Genomic DNA, 24,435 nt, shown 5'->3' on the forward strand with positions numbered 1-24,435 from the left:
AATATTATTTTCTCAATATGAGATAAATGGACACGAGCATACTCTCTTTTGAACATGAACATAAGAAAATACTTAAATTTTATGAAGTCACTCTCAAATTTCAAGAAGTAGAGACTCAGAAACATAAATTTTAATGTTACTAGGATCACAACAGAGCAATATGTACGTATGCTTTCTCCCTTTTTATTAAAAATATGACTTGGTGTAATTTTTTTAAATTGTATTTTATTTGTATTGGAATATTGTTTCATTAGTATGATTATATACAAAATGTTTAAATATAGGAAATTTCACCATCTGTATTCCTATCATTTTTCATTGCATGTCATGATTATTACTGAATATAGTTTATATGCAGGGTATGCAGACTAAAAGGTGATCCACGTCCTGGCATCGAGTTTATTAGGTACGCCACTGTTCATGGGGAAGTGGTAGAGAAACCATGACAATTCTGATTGGATAGTCACAGGCTCCTAGGGTGGGAAATAAGTCAGGAAATTACTTTTGGAACAAAGGTAAAACAAAAAGTAGACTCCAAATATGAATAGAATGCATAATAATCCTCTTTTCAGCTTTGCATGGAAAGCGTCATGAAAAAAGTCCTGTAGTGTGGAAGATTAAAGTCACAGGTAAGAGATACTTTGGAAACTGTAATAGGTGTCTGTGGGAATTTTCGGAATGCCCATGTTTTGATGAGAGAATGACTGATTAAATACTGACAGGTCATAATAAATCATAAAGCATCAGAAGAAACTAGACATTATCACTGCTAATTTTACAGATGTCCAGCGAGATTAATTTGCTGGTACAAATGCCCACTAGCGATTGGTGGCAAAAACAAGACTAAAACTTGTTTGTTGATCAGTTACATTAAATTCATAATTGAGCGCACTTACAGCTTATTTCGAGTCGAATGAAGTCTTTAATGCCAAGATTTTCTAGGAAAACTCCGGATAATGCTGTGGTTTTAAAAAAGAAGGAAATATCGGCACTGAATTCCGCATGGAAGGTAGGAAAGTGGAGGTAAGAGGCTTCTGTGTAAAATGAGACGGCGTTCCAGAAGCGTCCTGCAAATGAGAAAATCCTTCAGCATGGTTTATCGTTTTCCATGGGGTAGGGGAAAGCACTGGGCATGTGGGTAATTTTCAAGACTAGGGCACACTGCAGGGAAAAGGGATAAGGCAGTAAAAACATCTTGTGCTCATGTAATGCAGAGAGAAAGCTTCTTTCGATTTAGTACTCACGGTCACCATAGCAACGCAAGGGACCAATTCTCCAAGCGGCTTCTGAGTTTGATCTGTCGGTATCAGTGATAACTATCTGAGTGACAGGCAAGTGGTCTTTGAAGGAAAGAAAGCCAGTATCATTTGTCCTGCAAAACATAAATTTAAGAAAAAAAGAGGACAAAATGTGGATCATCTAGGGACTCTTTTCCATGACCCCTCTTTTCAGAAGTGATTTGGGTAGTTGCAGCAGGGTGGTGGAAGAGAGGGGGAAAACAGAAGGCCTTTCATCGCCTAAGTGTGTGTGAAGGAAAGGAATGTGAATTACAAAACCCATGGCTGGCTTCCAAAAACAAGTGAATTTTCCATCTTCCCCGCGTGTGCTTGTAGAAATGGATAGTTGACAAAGATTGCTGCTGCTTTTGGTGGCTAAGAGCAGACCACCTGCTCAAAGTGTGCTAATGTGACATTAAACCTCACCTCTCATTCCCATAAAGAGATCAGCTATCTCAGCAACTAACTTGAAACAGCCATCACAAATTCCACTCAAAAATCACTCCAAGGACTTGTTTCAGCCACCTGCCGACAGGTTTTAGTCAACTTTATCTATTTTTTACCACCCTTTAACTCGAGGTGCTTTACGGTTACTGCTTCCTTGCTTTTCATTTTGTTCTTAAACATCTCGGTAGTTAATGACTCTGACTTTGTTTTTGTTAACCATGCAAATAAAATATTGACTAATCATCTTTGGATAAAGTTCAGAAAGAATAGGATAAGCCATTGGAAATGTTTTCCCCTTTTGTTGACGGTGGTGTTTTTGGACTCATGGTAAGGGCCACATCATTTGGCTGAGAAGGAAAAATTGGATGTAGGAAACTAGCATTGAATGTACAACTGTTCTGAGGCAGTTATACTAGGGGATAGGTATTTCCCCCCCACCAAAAAAAAAAATATATACTATGCCGTAGGTGTCATTATGCCCACTTATAAATGAGGAAACTGAGGCTGAGAGATATTAGATAGCTAGCCTAAGGTCATACCTCACACCACAGAAGAGGCAGGGACAACGTCACATTCTTGGTATCCCCAGGATCTACCCCAGGTCTTTAAGGACATAGTTTTAGAAGCATAAAGATGGGTCCTGGAATCTCAGTCCCCAGGTCCTAGCTATGTTAGACTGGGCAAATAATTTCATTTCTGAGATATTCAGTGTGCTCAATTTTAAAATGGAGATAACATCTACATCACAATGACTGATGGGTTTAAAAGACATTATGTAGTCACTTAGCATGCTATGGTAAATGCTCAAAAATGGTGGCAGTGACACTTATTTTAGTTCTCTTCTTTGCTCCTGAACTACTCTGTGGCCCCAGGCAAGTCAATTCATCTTTTTATGCATCCACCTATGATTCTGCATTGGAGAGCTTATATGACACAGCACATGTAGAAAATTAAATTTTCAGATTTATTATCCAACTCATGAAAATGGAGAAAAACATATTAATTCATCTTAATTATGAATAAGTCAAATATTCATCTGTACACATGTTCCTACAGATCTATCAAATGGAAAATGTAAAGAAATGTACTGTACAATATCTACAATTCGAATACCTGTACTTAGAGGCCATTCAAAGGATATAGAATAAGGCTTTTGCCTCAGCTTGAAAGTACATCTATGAATGCTGCATAGACACAGGGATAAACTTCAATCTCCACATTCCAATATCTTTTCAGGCAGAGATTTTAAAGCAAATGCCAAACAGCCGAAGTGGAATGAAGACCAAACCCAAATCCTCTCCTGAAGAAATTCTGTACTGCTATAGCATTGTATGCCTCTCCATTTCCATTTTCAAGGTGAAAATAGTAGTTTCTAAAGTCTGCCCATCAATGCCAATGACTGCCTTTCCTATACACTCTGGCATCTTGTCTACAAAAATTTGATGTTTTTGTGTCAAAGTGTTGAGATCTAAAAATAGCACTCTAAGAATAAAATTCTCTTCCAAATAACAGAGGAAAAAAAATCATATTTAGTTTGATGATGCAAGGCACATTACTAAGAATACTTTTTACCTGAAAACTTAAAGTAAATTTCTCTCTAAAGCTATTTAATGCAACAGAAACAGATACAAATTTAAATGCCTACAGGGGCCAAGCAGATCGAAATGTATGTGAATCCAGCTTTGTGTTAGTAATAAATGGAAATGGACACACAATCTCAGTGTCAGGGGGAAAGAGAGATAAGTATAAAGTAGGTGTTCCAACTAAAGCAGGCCTGTAGTACTCATTAGCAACAGGAAATTATGCCATTCTGTAATATGAGACCAAAGAGCCAGGCTAGAATATTAACGTAAAAATTTTCAGTTTTTGAATATTGGCAATGAAATTTAAATTTCTTTAAAAAATTACAGTGGGAATCCACATTGACTGGACCAATAAACTGCATGTGAAGGCTATGTTGAGCCTATAGGCAATGGAGCCATCAAAGGGAATTTGCATATTTATTCCTGCGTTTAAGGTCATATTAGGAATATGATTGGATTTAATTAAATTTGTGAGTGACAGGTATGATTCCAACATTTCAAAACAATGGGTAGGACAATTGGTGGTGATGGTAGTGGTGATTGTCATGGTGAGTTTTAGTCACAATAAAATGATGCAAATGATGGTGGTACCTATTGATAGGCAAGGAGTCTACAGCTGTAGATTTGCTTTCTTCATGCCAAGGGTAAGAACTCTGCAAACTTTCACTTCCTTTGGAGCAATGCGCAAGGCCCTTCCTAAGTATAGTTGAGAGATGATTGTTTTGTATGTAGTAGGAAAGCCTGTCACCGGGACCAGACGACATGAGTTGAATCCATGCACCTCAACACCCTAGTTGTATAACATCAGTGAGGTCACTCTGGGGCTCACTTTTCTTATGTTTTAAATGGTTATAATAATAATAATAATACTAACAATTTGATATTTTTGTATGAATCAAAGGGGATAATATATATAAAACAATGAACACACCAACTTGCACATAGTAGAGATTCAATACATAGTTATGGAAATTCTCATTGAAGTTTGAAATACAAACACGACATACAAAGAATATATAAAAGGAGAACAAGACATGGCACCCCACAACCAGAATGCATGAGCAGAGCAGCCAGACATTCTCACGTATGGCGCCTATAAGGGCACATGGAATAGGCGTATGATCCTTAAAAAACACGTTAGTATGACCTAAAAAATAATAAAACACACGCAGCAAGAAAAAAACTTATTCTCAAGGGCAAGGGTATGGTACAGAATTAGTCAATGTGGTTTCTCTAAGTTTAAATATCTGAATCTTGGTATTTCACCAAATTTAGAATGGCAGAGTGATGGGGGGGATATCATTCAAGTCTGATGAAATGTCACAGACTGCCATTCATTTTTATCAACCAATTTTGGTTAACTGCTGCTTGGTAAGTTTATTTTAGTATATAATTTGGGTGACCTAACTATTAAAAAATACAATGGGTTTTTTTTTCCCCCTCTTTTGTGTCCTTTCCTCTTTCAGTCACTTGGAAGTAGTAAATAAAATGTTATATATGGTAGACAAACAGAAAATTATAGGAAGGATTCAAGAACTCAGCTCCCTCTGAAGCCCATGTGTGAATCTCAGTGGATTAACCTCAAGAGACTCCACACCCGCTTCTCCTGAGTGGGGTACATGATGTTTTTCGTTTCTTACGGCTGTAAAGGAGGAATGGCCAGTAAGATGCCTGCCAGCAGCTCTTCAAGTCTGCAGTGCTGCACTGATGCTTGCTGATAATTCCATCTTACCTTTGTTTAAGGAGCAATTATTTCTCTGTTGCTTTCTTTCTCAAGACTTCCAGATTAAAAAAAAAAAAAAAAAAAAAAGACCGAGGAGATTAGGTAACAAGAAGCTTTAAATGAGCTTAAGGGTAATTTGGCCGCCAACCAAAGCAAATTCAGGCATTGAGTGGTCAGATATACAGTCTACCCAAGGATAATATTCATTTCCCTGTGTTCCACACAGGGGTGGGTGAGGGGGACTGGACCACATCTGGAATCTTGTTTATATATTTAAAATGTTCAGAAACTTTTTTTTTCTATAAATGCTCTAGAAACCTGAAACCGTAGGACTTTTCACAAACAGATACAAGAAAACAAAAGCAGGTCTTGGTATATGAATCAGCCAAGGTTTACTCAATGCCACTTTCCTGTTAAGAAATTAAAATGACCCTCAAGAAGTCAGAGATGTAAAATTGATTTAAAAAATACCACAGATGAAGATTTTGGGGGTCATAATTTGTAGAACATGACCTCAAAATAAAGAAGGAAACAATTAGTGGTGTCATTTTATATATATATATATAAAATGAACATGTATATAATGTGTATATATAATGAATATATATAATGTATGTATAATGAATATATAATGCATATATAATGAATATATATATAATGTGTATATATAATAAATGTATATATATTTCTAGAAATATATTCATACATTTCTAGATTGCCTTCAGTCTTATTCAGGAAGCAAGTAGATTAAAAGTCAAAACTATTAGACTGTACACCATACTTGTGATTCACTACCACTTAGATCTTGATGATTCCAAAATATATATCTCTCTTTCTCTGGAACACATCAACTGTTGGTCTTCTCCAACTCTTCAAATTTCTCAAGACTTAACTCCAGTTTCCTCTCAAAAATGTTCCCAAATGTTCTGTATTCTCTTTTCCTTCTCCATCCTAATTTCAATTTCTTGCACATAATATTTTGTGACATTGATTTATATATTGATTTGTGTGTGTGTGTAATTCTTGTTTTCCCTGTTGGAAAATGGGTAAAGGTTTCATAGAGAATAAGCTTGGCATTAATCAGCAATTTAGCCAGGGTATCTGCAAAGTCAGACCATCTGAACCCACTGTGATTTGCTTTCTCTTGGCTTGAGCAATCCTCCCTATGTCCATGGCTAGTATTTTATCCTGAATCTCATCTTCTGATGTCTCAGGGCACTTCCTCCTTCAATTAAGCTCTCTCTTTATGTTGTACCTCTGACTTCTCCCTCTTTTTCTGCTTGCATGCTGTAGTCGTCCTCAACCCTATCTCTCAATCTAGTTACTTCCCTTCTTTTCTCTTCAGAGTCAAATTTTCTTCAGATCATTGCCTGCATTCTCTCATCTCATCTTCCTCTGCACCCTTTTCCTCCTCAACCTATGACAATTGGCCTTTTCCCCTTTCACTCCACTGAGACTTCTCTTATTAAACTGCTAGTTTCCATGGAACATGTCAGTCCCTAATGTCCTTCACTTTGTTACAGCATTTTACATTTTACTTTTGCCTTCTTTGCTGTTACACACACACACACACACACACACACACACACACACGTTCCTCCATGAATATATATTTATTTGACTGTCTACTAAATCCTTCCCTTGGATATCATCGGGCACCTTAAACTAAGATGTTCAACCTCCTTCACTAGTCGTTTTCTCAGGGGTCAGTTTTCCCACCTGTCTGTCACTCACCTCTGTGAATGACTTGCCCTGTACACCCAGTTGCTGAGGCCATAAGCATATGAGTCTTCATTTCTCTGTTCTTTCTTACTTCCTCCCCCACTCTTAATTAACAACTTCCACCAATCTCACTTTCTTCATGTCCCTCCATTCAATGGCTTTATCCTCATGCTCCCGAACTCAGTTTTATTTTGAGATCTCATGGCTCTGCCTAGGCCTTGGGGCTGGTGACACAAACTGGATCCCTGCTTCTAATCTATCTACTCTCTTAATTCCTATCATTCTTCTTATTATTCCAGGAAACATGTTTATATAATATGTACCATGATTCATACTTTATTGCTTAAAACCTTTTAAGAGGTCTCTATCTCTCATAGGTAAAGTCCAAACACCAAAATATTTACAAAGTGAACAATAAAATGTTATTTTAAATCACTGTTGCCTTTTACAGAGATAAACTATTTTTAAAAAATAAGATCCCTAAATTAGAGGCACTGCTAGAGTTTGAGGTTGCTGCTTTAGAATGTACTGGTGGTTTGGGGACTCAGATGAGCAACTCATATCCGTGGAGCCTTTCCCTGGCCATGGGAGCATTGAAATAGAGTTTCACACATGAACTCACTTAATCCTGAGAATAACGCTAGGAAAATATTGTTAACAATTACCTGCATTGTACAGGAGCAAGAACTGAGATTCAGGAAGATGATAAAACTTCTCAAGGTTTATCATTTGCAAATAGAAAGGCCAGGATTGACACAGATTTAGATGCCAAAGCATTTGCCTATAACCACCAACGTCTCCTGTGCTCCAACACGGGTCTCCCACCTGCCGACAGCAGCTCTCTCAAGAATGGAAGCTGGTGCTTGTGAAGCCTCCTCTGGACTGTGCTGGAATCACAGCGCCAGGCCCTGAGTCCTCACACTGTCCTCAGTAGGTCCCAGGGTGACCATCCCCATTCTGTGCACACAGGCTTTCTCCACACAAGACACAGCTCAATTGATTAGGTTTCTGTTTACTAATTTGCAATCATTTTCCAGCCCTTCATTCCCTGAGATTACGCATGGATCACCTTGACAGGATTTCTGGGAGTCCACGAGCTCTTCTGTTATACATTCACAAGGAATCTCTTGGTTTATTTACACACAGGGCAGATCCACCAGTTACATGGTGAATTTTACGAATAAACTTTCAGAGAGCAGCCCTGTTTTGGGAAGAAGGAATTTCAGTGCTATTTCCTTACTCCACTCAAAGTCTGGTGGTTGAATGAACTTTGTGCTTGCATGGTATTACTTCTGTTATGTTTTTGTTCATTGCATACATGCATATATACTTTTCTTTCTTTTCCCTTTAGTTTCTTTTTTTTTATTTCCAACTTTTAATTTCAGGGGTACATGTGTAGGGTGTGGAAGTTTATTACATAGGTAAACGTGTGCCATGGTGGTTTGCTGCACAGATCATCCCATCACTTAGTTATTAAGCCCAGCATTCATCAGCTATTCTTCCTGATGCTGTCCCTCCTCCCACACCCAACCTCCCACAGGCCCCAGTGTGTGTTGTACCCCAGCCCGATGTGTTCATGTGTTCTCATCAGTTGGCTGCCATTTATAAGTGAGAAGATGCAGTATTTGGTTTCCTCCTCCTGTGTTAATTTACTGAGAATAATGGCTTTCAGTTCCATCCATGTCCCTGCAAAGCACATGATCTCGTTCCTTTTTATGACTGCATAGTATTCCATGGTGTATATGTACCACATTTTCTTTATCCAGTCTATCATTGATGGGCACTTGGGTTGATTCCATGCCTTTGCTATTGACAATAGTGCTGCAATGAACAGACATGTGCATGTAACTTTATCACAGAATTGTTTCTATTCCTTTGGGTATATGCCCAGTAATGGAATTGCTGGGTCAAATGATAGTCTGTCTAAATCTTTGAGGAATCGCCACACTGTCTTCAAAAATGATTGAACTAATTTACGCTCCCACCAACGGTATAAACATGGCTTTTTAATAGCCATTCTGACTGGTATAAGATGGTATCCCATTGTGGTTTTGATTTGCAATACATGCATACAGACTTTTCTTAGACATCCGTTTAACTTCTACAAATCAATGTTGGCTTTTATAGTTTATTTAAGATTGGATGAAAATGGAGAAAATAATAATAAAAAGATCGTTGATAAATCTTTGAGCTCTGACTCCATGGCACATCTGCTAGGTGCACAAATTATTGCTAACTCAGCCAGTATTTCCCAGAGATAGATATTCCCCCACTTTAAAAAAATAAATTAGAAACCAGAAGCTTAGAGAGGCTAAATGACGTAGGCTTTCTAGTTAATAGGTGACAAATCCACAATTTGTTCTTTCCATTGCATAATAAAATATTACTGAGATTCATTACGTTTTATATTTAGAAAACGACAATGATACCAGCAAAAACAGCTACAGTTGTGTGTATTTTAAGTGTATTACATGAATTAGCTCATGACACTTTCACAAAACACCTATAAGACAGATGTGCAAAGGAGATGGAATTATTTCTCCTTCTGCTACTTGATGAAGGCACTACACTTTAAAAAAAAAAAAATGCAGACATTGGGATTTATTTGTAGTTCACAGAGAGCATTGCCATGGACCACAGAATCAGCCCCAGGCAGAATAGAAATGAAAAAGACAGAGAGAACGAAAGGAGCAAGAAAACAGCATCCCCAACTTCCCATTCTGTCAGAGCTGTCCCCTTCAGACATACTTGGCTAAGAGTTCCAGCAAATTCTGATCAAGAAGTTGTAAGGAATGTCTCTCCGTGTATCCGTGTTCTGACTGGTGAGTTCTGAATATCCCTGTGGTAAAGCTACCTCCTCAGGGAGAGGATCATTTCATGTAAATGCAAAATCATAATCTCTATAATGACTGTGAGTTTTATTTCTGATACAATTTTGCTATTGCTCGAATAATGAGACTACAGACAATTTAGTGATAATATATTTGTAAAGCTTGACAGATAACTGATGTAATAGAAACCTCAACCTACGTTTTGTTTTCCACAAGATTAAAAAAAAAGTATTTCATAGCTATGTTTTGTTTTCCAGAACTCATGGATGATAAACTGTTCATATTAGATATTTTTCCCTAAAAGGTGGATAGGATGGTGGCATCATTAAATAAAAAGAAGGAAAAAAAAAACCCTCTTTAATGCTACCATAGGCAAAGTATTTTATTTACCTCATTTAGGGTATTTACCTCATTTAGAATTTTACAAAATAATGATGTGACATTTTGGTTTTGAATTTTCAACCTTTTATTGCAAGTTCTTTTTTTTTCTATTTTCATATGTTTTTCTTTATCTCTTAACTGGGCAAGGCCTTCTTATTCTTTCCATTGAGATACATCACAAAACATTCTGTCTAAAAAAAAATGTAGGCTGGCTGGGAATAATGGTTCACGCCTGTAATCCCATAACTTTGAGAGTTCGATGTGTGAGGATTGCTTGAGGTTAGGAGTTTGAGGTTGCAGTGAGCCAAGATCACATCACTGCACTCTAGCCTGGGCGACAGAGTGAGACCCTGTCTTAAAAAAAATTAAAAAAAAATTGAAACCCAGTCATGGGAACATTAGCATAAGCAAGCCAGTATCAAGTTACTCCAGAATGTATACTTTAAGAGTATATTCAATGACTAAAACAGCAGAAAATAACTAGCAAGTGGAGCGCATATTTGGCCAGGAAGAGTGGATGAGGAGAGAGAAAATGTCCCATCTCTTCATTCATGCATCCTTTCATTAAGCAGTTAATGCGTGGAGGACCCACCAGGTGCCAAGTATACTCCTCTCCAACACAAGAGGCTGGCCCTGATTAGTTTGCAAGATGCGTGTGGGAATTCAGGGACTGAGTGAGCAAAAACCCACATAAACCCTTTCTAATTCCTGTCTGCCTAGAGAACAGGCACTTTCAAAACTCAATAAGCAGTAGAGTAGCTCATAAACAGATTCATGAATAATCAAATTCAACCAATAGAGATTGCCTAATTTATTATTCTTTTTAAATAAGCGATAGAACGTTAGTGTGCCCCGAGGTGAAATTTTTGTTTCTCTCAGAATTCAAGATTGGAGCCCCTTCTCAAGATACTACCTGGTCTAAGGCGTCCTCACTGCATGGAGCCTGGGAATCTCAGAGGTGAAGGTTTTGAGGAAACCAAAAGAGTTCTGAAAGATCAAATAATGACCCAGGTGAGGAAACAGCAAAATTTGACACCACTAGGAGGTATCCAGCATCATCTCATTCTGCGTCTCATGGGAAGGGAATGCAGGGTCCTTGGGAGGGGCAATGTCCTGGGGCCTGGATTAGACATGTAGTCACCAAAACAAAAGCCTATTTTGAAGGCAAATGTGTACAAAGATAACTTTTGGAACAGGATGTTCACTTGTAGCTACTTTTAAAAAAATTAATTGTTTAATTGAACAACAAAAATTGTATATATTTGTAGGGCATAATGTGATGTGTTGACATATGTATAAATCATGGAAAGGCTAAATCAAGCTACTTAACGTATCTATCCCCTCACATGGAAACAATCTCAGTGTCCATCAGTGAATAAATGAATAAGGAAAATGTGTATATAACCAATGAACTATTGTTCAAGCTTGGCAAATTAAGAAAACCCTGTCCTTTTCAATAACATGAATGAACCTGGAATATATGATGTTAAGTGAAATAATCCAGGCATAGAAAGACAAATAACTACTTTTGGTAGCGAGAAGAAAATCAATCTGTAGCAAAAGGCATGTAGGTTAAAATTTGGTAAATATTTCTTGTGAGATAGTAAAACAGGAGTAATGGCTAACAAGGAAGTAAATTTCAACTAAAATTTCAACTAATCCTATCATGGCTATGGCCTGACCTATCTGAAAATACGTTGGTAAAAATCTGTCTAACAGAAATCATTCACCTATCATTCATTCATGAATTTAGCAACATTTATTAAATAATTTCTCTGTAACAGAAAAGTAGAACCAAAGGCTAAATAGTAGCTTAAAGTTCCAGCATTCTATATGCTAAAAAAATAACATCCCATAAAAATATTCTATTCTTTAAGGAAAAGAATAAAAGATTTTCTTTTTTGGATTATCAAAAGACTGGAATTTACACCTTACATCATTTTCTCTTCCTATTTTTGCCATATCACTTTATACAAGGGTACACTAAGGGCAAGAGGCAAAGAACAGAGTTACCAAAAATCAAATAAAAACTTCTGTACTTTCTTCTAAAATAAATAAAAGAATGTTCTACTGCTAAGTAAAAGAGCTTCACTTTAGTGCAACCTGGTTGTTTGGATGAGAAGACTCTTCATCTGGGCCACGGGTCATCACCATGAGGGAGATTGCACATTCTCTCTGCCTTCTCCAACATGCTGTTCCACCGGCCTTTGACCCCTCTTGCTGGATGACTGTTTTCCCACCTCCCACACAGCCCGACACTCTCCTGAGCTGTCTCCAGGGTCTGCAACCCAGAGCTGTCACCAGAGTTTCCTTTCTTACTCTCAACAAGCCAGCACTCTAAAGTAGCTGGTTCAGAAACCATCTAGTTGGGAGGATTCCTAGAGATTGAATGGTGATGTTGAAGAGAAGTTCCTTTGCAAACAGTCATTAATTACTAAAATTATTATTCTTTACATGTTCCTTCATTTCTTCCTTTTTCATTACCATTTAGTGATTTGGTTGGGATAGAAACCCCTAGGAAATCAGCTAATTCAGATGTGTAGTTAAAGCTTTCCTCTTACTCGAAGAAGGAAATGTACTTTTGAGGTTCACTGAGTGACTTTTTCTTCTCTCCCCACCCACCTCCATCTTGTGAGCTGTGTCACTTTCACTCACCCCTACAACATGCACTCATTATCTTCATTTACTTGAGTCTCATTGAAATGTATGTTATTCAGTTACAGCGGCTTGTTAAAATAGAACAAGACGGCCATGGTTGAATGCACCTATAGTCCCAATGCTTTGGGAGGCTGAGATGGGGAAGGATTGCTTGAACCCAAGCAATCAAGACCAGCTTGGGCAACAAAGTGAGACCCTCACTCAAAAAATAATGAAACAAAACAGAAATTGTCAATCACCAGAGGCTTAGAAGATGCCCCAGGTTCCCTAAGCACCCTGGCTTAGCAAAGAGAAGCATGCATGCTACAGTGATGTGATTTGAGAGATCATAGGAGGGTTCTCTCTAGCATCCTCACTGGCTGCCCATTATTCAAAACCCCAACGTTAGCAGCTCATTTGCCATAATCACTAAGCGCATCCTTAGATTCAGCTAAAACATCTACTCTGCCCCTTAGGCAAGCGACCTTAACCAAACCATTTATCATCTCTGAGCCTCAGTTTCTTTTTTCTGGGGAAAAGAAATAATAAAACCAAACTCAAGAGTTATTGAGATGTTAATATGAGATACAGTATATAACATACTAAGAACAATTCAGGCTATGATAGGTAACATTTAAGTGGCAATGTTATCTAGGAGTTGTAACATATTAAACTGCTACCCACTGGGTGCTATAAAAGGCCAAGTCAGTTTTCTGATTAATTTCACAAAGGCAAAAACTTGAGGAAATTTTACAAGGCAAGAATATCCAAAGCTTCTCTGAGGCACACAGAACACCACTGATAGTAAACGAGGCATGGTGGTCTAAAACAAAATTTGAAATGTGTGGAAAGTCAGTCTGACCACATGTTGGTCAAGAAAGAAGTCGCAAGTATGTTGAACGTGATTAACTATTTCACAAGTGTGTCAGCTTTTGTATTTTTCCTTTCTGCAGTAAACAATAGAGTTTGATATATAAATAATAAATGCATTTTCACAAATATGCCTGGTCTCATGTGTGAATGCTTATCGTATGCCTATAACCCTTGTACAGACAAAGCTAGCTCACTGTTATTTCCATACCAGGAGCTTCATAACCTGGATTTGACCTTCCTCCCTCCCTTTATCTTCTGTACATTTCTCACATGACGACTGTGCAACAACCACACCAATATATTGAGAGTGGTGATTTGTATATTATTTTACATTTCCCCCCTGCATACAGATGTTCCCCCCACCCCCAACCCCTGCCTGTAGTACACCAGTTTGTTTATTTCTTTAGCTTCTTCTCTTCCTTCAAAACTTAACTGCTGCTTCTCTTCACAATCTAAATTTCCCAGCTCATTTCTACCCCAGGTTCAGGTACATCTGTGCTTATTTCTCTTGCCAAATTTTTCAGACCGATGTATTACTATTAGGTTGGTGCAAAACTCATTGTGGTTTTTGCCATTACTTTTTTTTTTTTTTTTTTTGAGACAGAGTTTCACGCTGCTGCCAGGCTGGAATGCAGTGGCACCATCTCAGCTCAGTGCAAGCTCCTCCTGCTGGGTTCAAGCTATTCTCCTGCCTCAGCCTCCTGAGTAGCTGAAACTACAGGTGTACGCCACCACACCCAGCTAATTTTTGTATTTTTAGTAGAGATGGGGTTTCACCATGTTGGCCAGGTTGGTCTTGAGCCACTGACCTCGTGATCTGCCCACCTCAGTCTCCCAAAGTGCTGGGATTACAGGCGTGAGCCACTGTGCCCAGGCTTGCCACTACTTTTAAATGGCAAAAACCACAATTACTTTCTCACCCACCTAATAACTAACTAGCACTTTCTTTACACTGTCCTGAGGGTTCCTCAAGGGAAGTGACCATAATGCCCTTGACTTTCTCTGTACAGCAGACTATCTGTCTGGTACAGAGTAGGCACTAAGTAATTAAGCGATAAATCAGTAAATGTTTGATAAAGTAATACATACAGATGCTTCTATAATGAATTATTTATAAAAACCCTTTACCACAGGCTATGACTTGCACTAAGACAATGAATGAAACTCAGAAGTGTTGAATCAGAATCTCAGCCTCTACTCCCTCTTGAGAATGACAGAAGGAACTTTCTGATCTGTTCTCACCTAGACTTTGCCCCAAGATGGTCAATATGCTACTCAGGGACATCCAGGAGTGAGGCAAGCATCCTTAAGAGGGGAAACTCAGTCCTTTTCTCTTGACCTTTGATAGGCAGATTGTTGAACAGGACCTTATCTAATAATAAATTCTGATGACCTAAGAGAGGTCACTTGCCACAGAAAGTGGCCCTGGATGGAAAATTTTCACTGGCTCTAAAGGAAATGGAAAGGGTCATGAAATATGTAACAACTTCTGGAGTCATCAAGGTGAGAGAAGACATTGTGAAGAATCCCTCTGAGCTCACTCTGGATGATGAAGTGAAATCATCAGATAAGGGGTTCAGAGGTTAGTGAAACAGTGAGCAGGTCAAAGGAGGGAGAGGCTGGGAGCTGAGTGGAAGACAGCAGTGGAAAGTTTTAGGAAAGGAGACACAGAGCACTTCAGCCCAATTAAGGGATATAAGGTCACGCTCCTCCCTGTCCCTCAGTGTGCAGTAAACTAAGCCTGGTTCATTTGATCCCGGGGAAGTGGAGACACTGAGGCAGTGTTCAGTAGGCAAATGTCCTATAAAGAAAGGGATAAAGGAGAAGAAACACTGAGCAAAGACCAAGAAGGCAACTAAGACAGGACTCAGAGTCTGCCAGGAGCATTGGCTCACGCCTGTAATCCCAGCACTTTGGGAGGTCGAGGCAGGTGAATCATGAGGTCAGGAGCTTGAGACCAACCTGACCAACATGGAGAAACCCCATCTGTACTAAAAATTAGCCGGGCGTGGTGGTGTGCCTTGTAATCCCAGCTACTCAGGAGCCTGAGGCAGGAGAATTGCTTCAACCTGGGAGGCAGAGGTTGCAGTGAGCCGAGATCATGTCACTGCACTCCAGCTTGTGTGACAGAGGGAGACTCCGTTGAAAGAAAGAAAGAAAGAAAAAAAGGAAAGAAAGAAAGAGTGAGAGAGAAAGAGAGAGAGAAAGAAAGAAAGAGAGAAAGAAAGAAAGAGAGAGAGAAAGAAAAAGAAAGAAAGAAAGAAAGAAAGGGAGGGAGGGAAGGGAGGGAGGGAGGGAGGAAGGAAGGAAGGAAGGAAGGAAGGAAGGAAGGAAGGAAGGAAGGAAGGAAAGGAGGGAGGAAGGGAGGAAGGTGGAGGTGAGAGGAGGGGGGAGGGGAGGGAAGGGGGGAGGGGAGGGGAGGGGGGAGGGGAGGGAAGGGGAGGGGAGGGGAGGGAAGGGGAGGGGAGGGGAGGGGAGGGAAGGGGAGGGGAGGGGAGGGGAGGGAAGGGGAGGGGAGGGGGGAGGGGAGGGAAGGGGAGGGGAGGGGGGAGGGAAGGGGAGGGGAGGGAAGGGGAGGGGAGGGGGGAGAGGAGGTGGGGAGGGGTCTGAGTCAAGAATAACTAGGAGAAGCACTTCTACCTATTCCAGCTCCTATATCTATTTCTTTGATTACACACATAGTGTCTAATATGCACTGTGAGAGTAAACTTATAAATCAAAGGAATGAGTGAATCCAAGCGACTGGGAGCAGACGTTTTGAATATGGTTTATGGCACCACGACCATCTAACACTTCAACACACCTCCCAAGCTCGTAGGTGCCATCTTGTGATTATTCTCTTCTTTAAAGATGGTCTAAATTAATGTGTTCAACTAATTACCACTGAATGTCTTCTGTAAGTCTTGAGAGGTATAATGTTTAAAGAGTCATGGCCTCCACCCGGGATACAAATCATAGTTGGTTGTAGGCATCTGCAATAATGAGATGGAATTCACTGGAGGATAAAGTGGGGGCTCAAGGAATGCAGAAGCCCATTCTACCTGTGGTTACCTATATCTAATTTCACCTACATGAAGAGCAAGATTCATTACCACGTAACTTCGGCCAGCTTGAGTTTAGGAGAAGGCACTCAGGTAACCTGCCCTGGTGCATAAGCAGCCCTAGGGTGTTCTGAAGAGATAATTCCCATCTCCTGGGATCCAATGAAGACAAATGCCTGGTCCTTTCCTTGCTGAACTGAGATTTTAGCTTAACCTTATATTTTATGTGAAACAGTCCTTGTTGTTCACAGTTTGAGGAGTGAGTAAAAATATTAAAGGGAAATTTGGAGATTGAGACCAGCTTAACATAAGAATTTTTAATTAAAATTGAGCAGCATTTGACGAAGTAAGCAAAATTGCTAAGCCAAAAGCAAAGAATGCTTTAAATTCAGTCAAAGAAAAAGTATATTTGGAAATGTTCTGTACATATTTTCGTAATCAATACAGTAAAAAACTAGCAGCTCACCTGGAGGATAAAAGAAGAGTAAATGTAATGGGCATGGAAGCTTCAAACTAAATTTGTTTTACAGAAGTAAGTTGGTGTGGGAGACTAAGAGAAACCCTGGCTGCAGAAACAGCTGATTTCTAATTGTGTATCTATCACTTGACCGACATGTTTGACACTGGGAAAATTATTTAACATCTCTGCAATAGATACTACTCAACATTATGAAGCAAAAGGAAGACAATTATATGAAATTTAATAGATGCTCAATAAATATACATTTCCTTTGTGTGTGTTCATTGGTAGCAAAAGGGAAGGCAGGTGATTGAAACATCAATGGGAGCGTGAAGAAACAGCCTATATAACCCCACATCCCTGTCTCTCTCACTCTCTCCCCGCAAAACCTATAGTCCACATATCATTAATATCCTGACTCAATTGCAAAGCTCAATATTACATGTCATTCCTTGTTTGAAATGGGAAGTTCTGAATATAAGAAACTGATGGAGGCCGGGTGCAGTGGCTCACACCTGTAATCTCAGCACTTTGGGAAGCTGAGTCAGGTGGATCATGAGGTCAAGAGATCGAGACCATCCCGGCCAACATGGTGAAACCCCGTCTCAACTAAAAATACAAGAAAAAAAAAAAAAAGAGCTGGGCGTGGTGGTGTGTGCCTGTACTCCCAGCTACTCGGGAGACTGAAGCAGGAAAATCTCTTGAACCTGGGAGGCGGAGGTTGCCGTAAGCTGAGATCACGACACTGCACTCTAGCCTGGTGACAGAGTGAGACAACAACAAAAAGAAGCTGATGGTATGACTACATGCTTGTATGTGACAAGCATCAGTTATACTGAAAATACTAGAATTGACCATTTTCAATTAAAAAAAAGGTCACCATCGGGGCACTCCAGTTTGTATTGAGCTTCTCATCCATGTCCTTCTGTCTTGGGGAAATTTTATACATCAATTAATGCGCTTTCTCTATAATTGCAGAAAGATGGAGATTCTCATTACCATTCATCCTTGTCAGCGTCGCAATTGCAAAAGTGCTGAATGTCCAGGCAGCTCTCGTCTAGGCCACACTCACACTGCTGGACCCCAGGAGGAGAACCTCCCCAGTAAGGGTGCCTTTCATTGGACCGCCCAATCCACCAGGTAAATGGTGTTCCATCTGGAAGACAAGATATTCCACCAGTCAGGGCAGGGCAAACCTGAAGTAACACAGGGGATGGCACAGAAACTGAGCTGAAAATATCTTGGAGAATAGATGTATATAGATAATCTCCTTCCCTTCCTGTCTTCTTCCCTCCCTCACTTCCCCCCTTCCCTGTGCTTGCTTTCTCCATTTCTTTGTTTCGTCATCTCATTTTTCTGTTCCTTCTTTTTCCATCTCTGTCTTTCTTTCTCACTCTTTCTATATATTTAAATTTGCATTTATACACCTATGCACACCCATATATGTACACATGTAAACAACATTTTCATCAAAATGTGTGTATAGTCAGGTATCGATGAATGGCAATGTTGAGAGGCAGTGTCGCAAAATTAAATTCTTACCAGATCAGGCACTACTAAGTAAGTTAGGTCAGAATTTAGACCAAAAATTTTAATATATGAATTTTTAAAAAGAGTAACTTTCTTTTACAACTACCAAAGAGAAAATGAGAACACCAGGGCAAAGATTAGCCTGACCTCTGTTCTCAGTTCTGGGTAGACAATGAGGAAGTTAGAGACTCCGGTGAACAAGAGGTTGGCTGTGTAAGAGAGCTGATTCTGACTGTCTCCCATTGATTTCTCTCATAATAGTAGCCCCACATTTACCATATCTTCTGATTTTGTTTTTTAAAAAGAAGTCATACATTCCAAGCTGAAAGATTTGGGAGAAAAATAAAATAAAATAAAAGCACTGTGAAGGCTAATAATGTGTGGGCCTGAACAAACCCTTGTGAAGGTTATATTTAACCCAAATAACGCTGGTATGCAACCTGTGATTTCCAGTCTGTATATCTAACTAGAAACAAATAAATATAATAACGCACTAAATAGCTAACTTGAGTCTTGTCCTTCTCAATTTTTTTTCTTTACAAAATGTAATTTAGTGAAACCTTTTGGATATTTATGATTGAGAATATTTCATTAGCTTAGAATTATCATTCTGAAAGTGATACGGTATCCAAAACAAGATAGGTAGAGATGGAAATGTTATACACTTTTAGACTGAAGGATGTGAGGCCTGGGCTCCCTTTGGTAATTGCCTTTTTTTTTTTTTTTGAGACAGAGTCTCACTCTGTCGCCCAGACTGGAGTGCAGTGGTGTGATCTTGGCTCACTGCAAGCTCTGCCTCCCGGATTTATGCCATTCTCCTGCCTCAGCCTCCCGAGTAGCTGGGACTACAGTTGCCTGCCACCACACCTGGCTACTTTTTTTGTAATTTTAGTAGAGACAGTGTTTCACTGTGTTAGTCAGAATGGTCTTGATCTCCTGACTTCATGATCTGCCCGCCTCGGCCTCCCAAAGTGCTGGGATTACAGGCATGAGCCACCGCGCCCGGCCGGTAATTGTCTTATTTGTGTGTGATATACAACAGGTGCTTAACATGTGCTTATTTAAAAAATGAAAGAAATATTTATTAAGGGACACTTTATATCATTTACAATTTTACAGTAGACTAATAGGAATTGTCTGAGGATGTTACTAGGATGAAATTTTGCCTAATCAAGATTCTGGTTTATATGCATATTTTTATGTGCAAACGTAAAAACCACAATTAATCTCTATATACAAATAACAACAATTTTCTCTTACTTGGCTCCAGGCTAACATCCCTATGAAAGCCACTGAGGTAAGTAGGAAGAGACCAGGCAACCTAGAGCTTTCAATAATCTGAAGGTCATGAGTAAAACATACAGAAGATACTTTGAAAAGCAACAGCATTTTAGGGGTGCTGATTCATGAAGCAGAGGGCCTGGAGGACTGCAGTCATCCCAACGTGGCACTCCACAGTCTGCCTAAAGTAAGTTCAATTCCTATGTCGTCTTTAAAGCTAGAGTTTCAATTAGAGATGTCTGTTAACTAGTGTGTTCTTTTAAAGAAAAGTTATAAACAATATGAATTCATTTTCTTGAGTTTCCAATAACTATAAATCACTGTACAATACTACACATGAATTGCTTTCTTCCTAAATCCCTGCTCAGGTGAGTCAAGCATACATGGCCTAGAGGACTGGCAGGAGCATGGAGCACATTCAGGACTGGAGTAAGCTTTGGTGGCTCATCGAAGCATGAGTCCAGCCAGCATGAGGGTGAAGCATTTTGTATTTGAATACATTTGTCAGTGTTGTCCTTGGGTCCAAAAATGGAAAGAAATCTCTCAAACTCTCCCTCCTTCCAGCAGCCCAGGCCTCTCCTCTCAGACTCTAGAATCCAGACTACACAGTCAAGTCCCATGTCAGCAAGAGTTACTTTGTTTATGAACTACCGGAAAGGCTACAAGCACAATAATTGCATCATTACTAATGGTATAAGCTCTGAACAGCCAATTTGTGTGCAACTTCTGGTGGATGTGTTGCTTCTAGTAGATTTACCAATTCTTATTTGGTGTTTTCACTCCCTAGAAGTTCCATTAGCAGCCCAACTCTTAATTCTGTTTTGAATCCATCAACATCTTGCACCACTTTGGCCTCTAATGTCTCTCTCCTAATGTCTGGCTTAAAGGTTGAGAAGTTTAAAAGTTAAAAAATGTTTTAACCAATTGACTTTCAACAAACAAGAAGAAAAAGGTAGAGAACAAAAAATTATATATGTATATATGAAAACAGGAGTATTGCTAAATTTTCCCTCTAGATGTCCCATCTTTGTGTCTTGGTTCCTGTGGAGTATTGGAGAGATTCTAGCAAATGAAGCTACTGAGGATCAAACAGGGGTTTGACTCGCCTGAAGTCTTGACTCTAACCATGTAGTCAGGAAGAAAAAAGACATCCTGGGCTGCAAATTTTGGCCATTGCAGAAATTGAATTTTTTCTTTCCCGACAGGAGGTTCTTTCAAAAGTGAAGGAAAGTAGCACAATTATAAATATTTTATTTTAAAACATATGCATTCATTCAACAAACATTTACTAAAGATTTATACTGTTTCAGACATGGTTCTAGGCACTTGGAATAAATCACGTAAGACAACATACCAAAATGAAGAAACAAACAAAACATGCCCTCCCTGTCGTTACATTGTAATTAGGAGGAAATGGCAATAATAACCTTTAAATAATTTAGTATTTAGAAAGGGATAAGAGGTATGTTGTAATCGGTTTTCATGCTGCTGATAAAAACACACCTAAGACTAGGTAATTTATAAAGAAAAAGAGGATTAATGGACTCACAATTCCATCTGACTGGGAAGGCCTCACAGACATGGTGGAAGGCAAAAGGCATGTCTTATATGGTGGTGGACAAGAGAGAATGGAGTGCCAAGTGAAAGGGGAAACCCCTTATGAAATCATCAGATCTTGTAAGACTTACTCACTACCATGAGAACAGCATGGGGCAAATTGCCCCCATGATTCGATTATCTCCCACCGGGTCCCTCCCACAATACATGGGAATCACAATACATGGGAATCACAATACATGGGAATCAGGATAAGATTTGGGTGGAGACATAGCCAAATCATATCATATAGGGAAAATACAACACAGGCTAAGGAGAGCAAGTGTGCTGTGAAGAAGGGTATATTGCAGTTTTAAACCACACAAATCAGGAAAGACTTTGATGAAAAGATATCCTGAGCAAAACTTGTAGGCCACGGGTAAGTCACCTGTGGTCATCTGGAAAATCTCATTGCAGACAAAGGAAATGAACAACGTAAAGAACAAATCAGGGCATTTTTTAGAATCTATGGCTAGGTTTTTAAACTGCACTTTGCAAAATGTTGCAAATGCTCTGATAGGAAGGTTTAACAGGAAAAAAAAAAATGGGTAGCATAAAACAGATAAAATAGAACTTAGTTGATCAGGTTCTTGAATAGAAGCTAAGAATTTCCTCTGCCTGTTCCAAGGCAAAAGATATTTATTATGAAGATGCTGGACTGCCACAGAATCATAAATATAAAACCCTGCCCAGCTGGCTGCCCCTGAATGCTGAACGCCTAGAGACCAATTCAGTCAACATGCTGTCTGAACCACCAACACCTCCCTGCAAGTATCTCGAGCTGCAACCCTGTCTCCCCAAAGATGTGTCTCTGCAGCCCTTGTGTCTGCAAAAAAGAAGGTTCACATGGAGCCTGCTTCCTGGGGTTATCTTCCCATCAGAGCATCTCACAGGTAGGGCTGATGGATAAAGCACAAGTTGCATGCTTGAGTCCCAGCTGGAAAGGAGATTGGGGATTTAAATTCTGACTTCTTTGCTGTGGAGGCAGAACTCACAACACATTTCCCCCTAACACAGACATGTTATTCAAAAGCTAAGCAGACACTTAGTATCTCTTAATGGGTCAATATTTTAAATCTCTGAAATCTCTATTTCTTCCACCAAATGGGATTATTGATCCAAATATAAACCTATTCTGATGCTTCTGATAAACAAAGAACTCTATGAAATCTGGTGAGCAGAGCTTAGGGAGGTTCCACAATTTTGCTTTGACAACCAGGAAGGCACTTTGCTTTGACAACAAGCAAATGGGGACAAATTGTGTCTACCCTCCAGCTGCCTGCATGTGACATAGATATTTCTCCACAGTAGAGGTCTGCGTTATGCACTGTGCTTCCAGGGCCTGGGGCTCTGGGGATTTGTGAGGCCAGCTCCTTGGCTAGGAAGCCAGAGTTTTCATACACATCCCCAGCAGCCATGCCATGCAAGGACTTCCACGAAAGAGCCAAGACTAAGAAAGCAAGAGGACTGGGACCTGATGAGAGACTCCTCCAGGAACTCCCAGTAGCAGTCTCAAAGCTCTTAGAGAGTTGGCAAAGTCCTCTGTAAGCAGGATATAAAAAATACGACTGAGGAATTGCATGAGTTTACATTACATCTATGTAAATATTATTGTCATATGACCTCATGCATTTAAACAAGATATGGGAAAACTCAAATTACATGTGTGTGTGTCTGTGTGTATATTTAATATATATGTATACACATATAAATCCTCCTAAGTATTTGTTTTAGAGTGTGCAAAGTAAGTGATCACAGAAGGTGATCTTACACACTGCCACACCATAATAATACTATAGCACAATGCAGTGTCAGCGTTGAGTGCTGGAACCTTTTCAGGATCTCCCTACCCCAAGTTTCAAGGAGACAACCATGAGTGTGTTTTGCTTTGTTGCAGACAACATGCAAATTGAGAGGCACAGTTTAAGCCCTGTAGCTGCCTTCTTTTCAAATGTTCAGTGTCTTTCTGAGTTTTTACTCGAAGTATTTTTATGGACTGAAATTCTTCCCCAATTTTAAAGTAGCTAGAGTATTCAACAAACAAAAGAAAAAAGTTTGCAAAACTACTATTTAACCCATTTGGCAGAGCAGACCGCATAAGGGTATGTTGTCTTAGGTCTGTCCATAAAACTCCTTGCCAGTGAACTTCCCTCAGTCATTTCAACACAGTGAGCCTCTTCCCTTCTTAATCAGGGTAGACGTAAAGTCCAAATATCTGCACTGTTTATCCACTGCAGAAATTTCTAGGTGTGTTTTACCTCCAATTAGGTTGCCAGCCTCAGGTTTCCATTTTTCTAATTATCCTAAACAGGATAATGCATCATAAACTTGGAGAAGAATTATCTCAATTGAGTCACAAAAAGACAGAAACAAAAAATAAAATTGCATACTCTAGAAGGTCTTATAAAGAGAACGTAAGTTTGGGGAGGGAACGTATGTGTGACAGAAAGAAAGAGAGACAATAAGGAGGAGGAGGAGGTAGAGAAAGTAAAAGCGGGAAGCAATATTGCATCCTCATTTGTTAAATCAGAGATTTCAGTCCATATAGACTCCTTTATGAACTGTTTCATAAAAGTATTAGACTTGAATTTAAATAATTCCAGCAGATCAAGTCTAGGGATTTTGCTAATAAGTGAATTACCACACTATCCTGACTCTAAAGTTTCCTCATGTAGAATAGGTATGTATTATATGCAGAGAAATGGTTCAAAGACAGAGAAAATATATATGTTTTATAGAAGACCTAAACATATATCTAATTTGTACATGCTTAGTTCAAATGATGATTTTTATAATGTAAGAAACTGAGGAGAATTCATACACGTGAGTTGCACAATTGTATGGCTTAATCATTGCGAGCTGTTGAACATAATTCAAACTGGAGATCTCTCTGTAATCTTGCAATTGTTTCAATTAAAGTCTTGACAACTGGAAAGCAGTAAACACAACAGCTTCCTGGTGGTAACTACAGCTACGGCCAAGAGAATCTAGCCTCTTCCCATTGCTATGAACAGTCCAAGAAAAATTCCAGACAATATCAGAATGGAGCTAGA

The 24,435-nt window shown here is 39.3% G+C and overlaps 1 protein-coding gene across 1 annotated transcript in view; it reads right to left on the reverse strand.

The window, feature by feature from the left end:
* CNTNAP5 (contactin associated protein family member 5) overlaps nucleotides 1–24,435 on the reverse strand; it is an 860,931-nt gene that overhangs the window by 158,316 nt on the left and 678,180 nt on the right. Inside the window, exons 14-16 of the mRNA XM_005572890.5 lie at nucleotides 17,975–18,131; nucleotides 1,245–1,372; nucleotides 897–1,067 (exon numbers count right to left, since the gene is read on the reverse strand). Of these exons, the coding sequence (XP_005572947.3) occupies nucleotides 897–1,067; nucleotides 1,245–1,372; nucleotides 17,975–18,131 (456 nt within the window). The remainder of the gene's footprint in view (nucleotides 1–896; nucleotides 1,068–1,244; nucleotides 1,373–17,974; nucleotides 18,132–24,435) is intronic.

Source organism: Macaca fascicularis, chromosome 12 (genome assembly GCF_037993035.2).
Source record: "Macaca fascicularis isolate 582-1 chromosome 12, T2T-MFA8v1.1".
Lineage (NCBI taxonomy): Eukaryota > Metazoa > Chordata > Mammalia > Primates > Cercopithecidae > Macaca > Macaca fascicularis.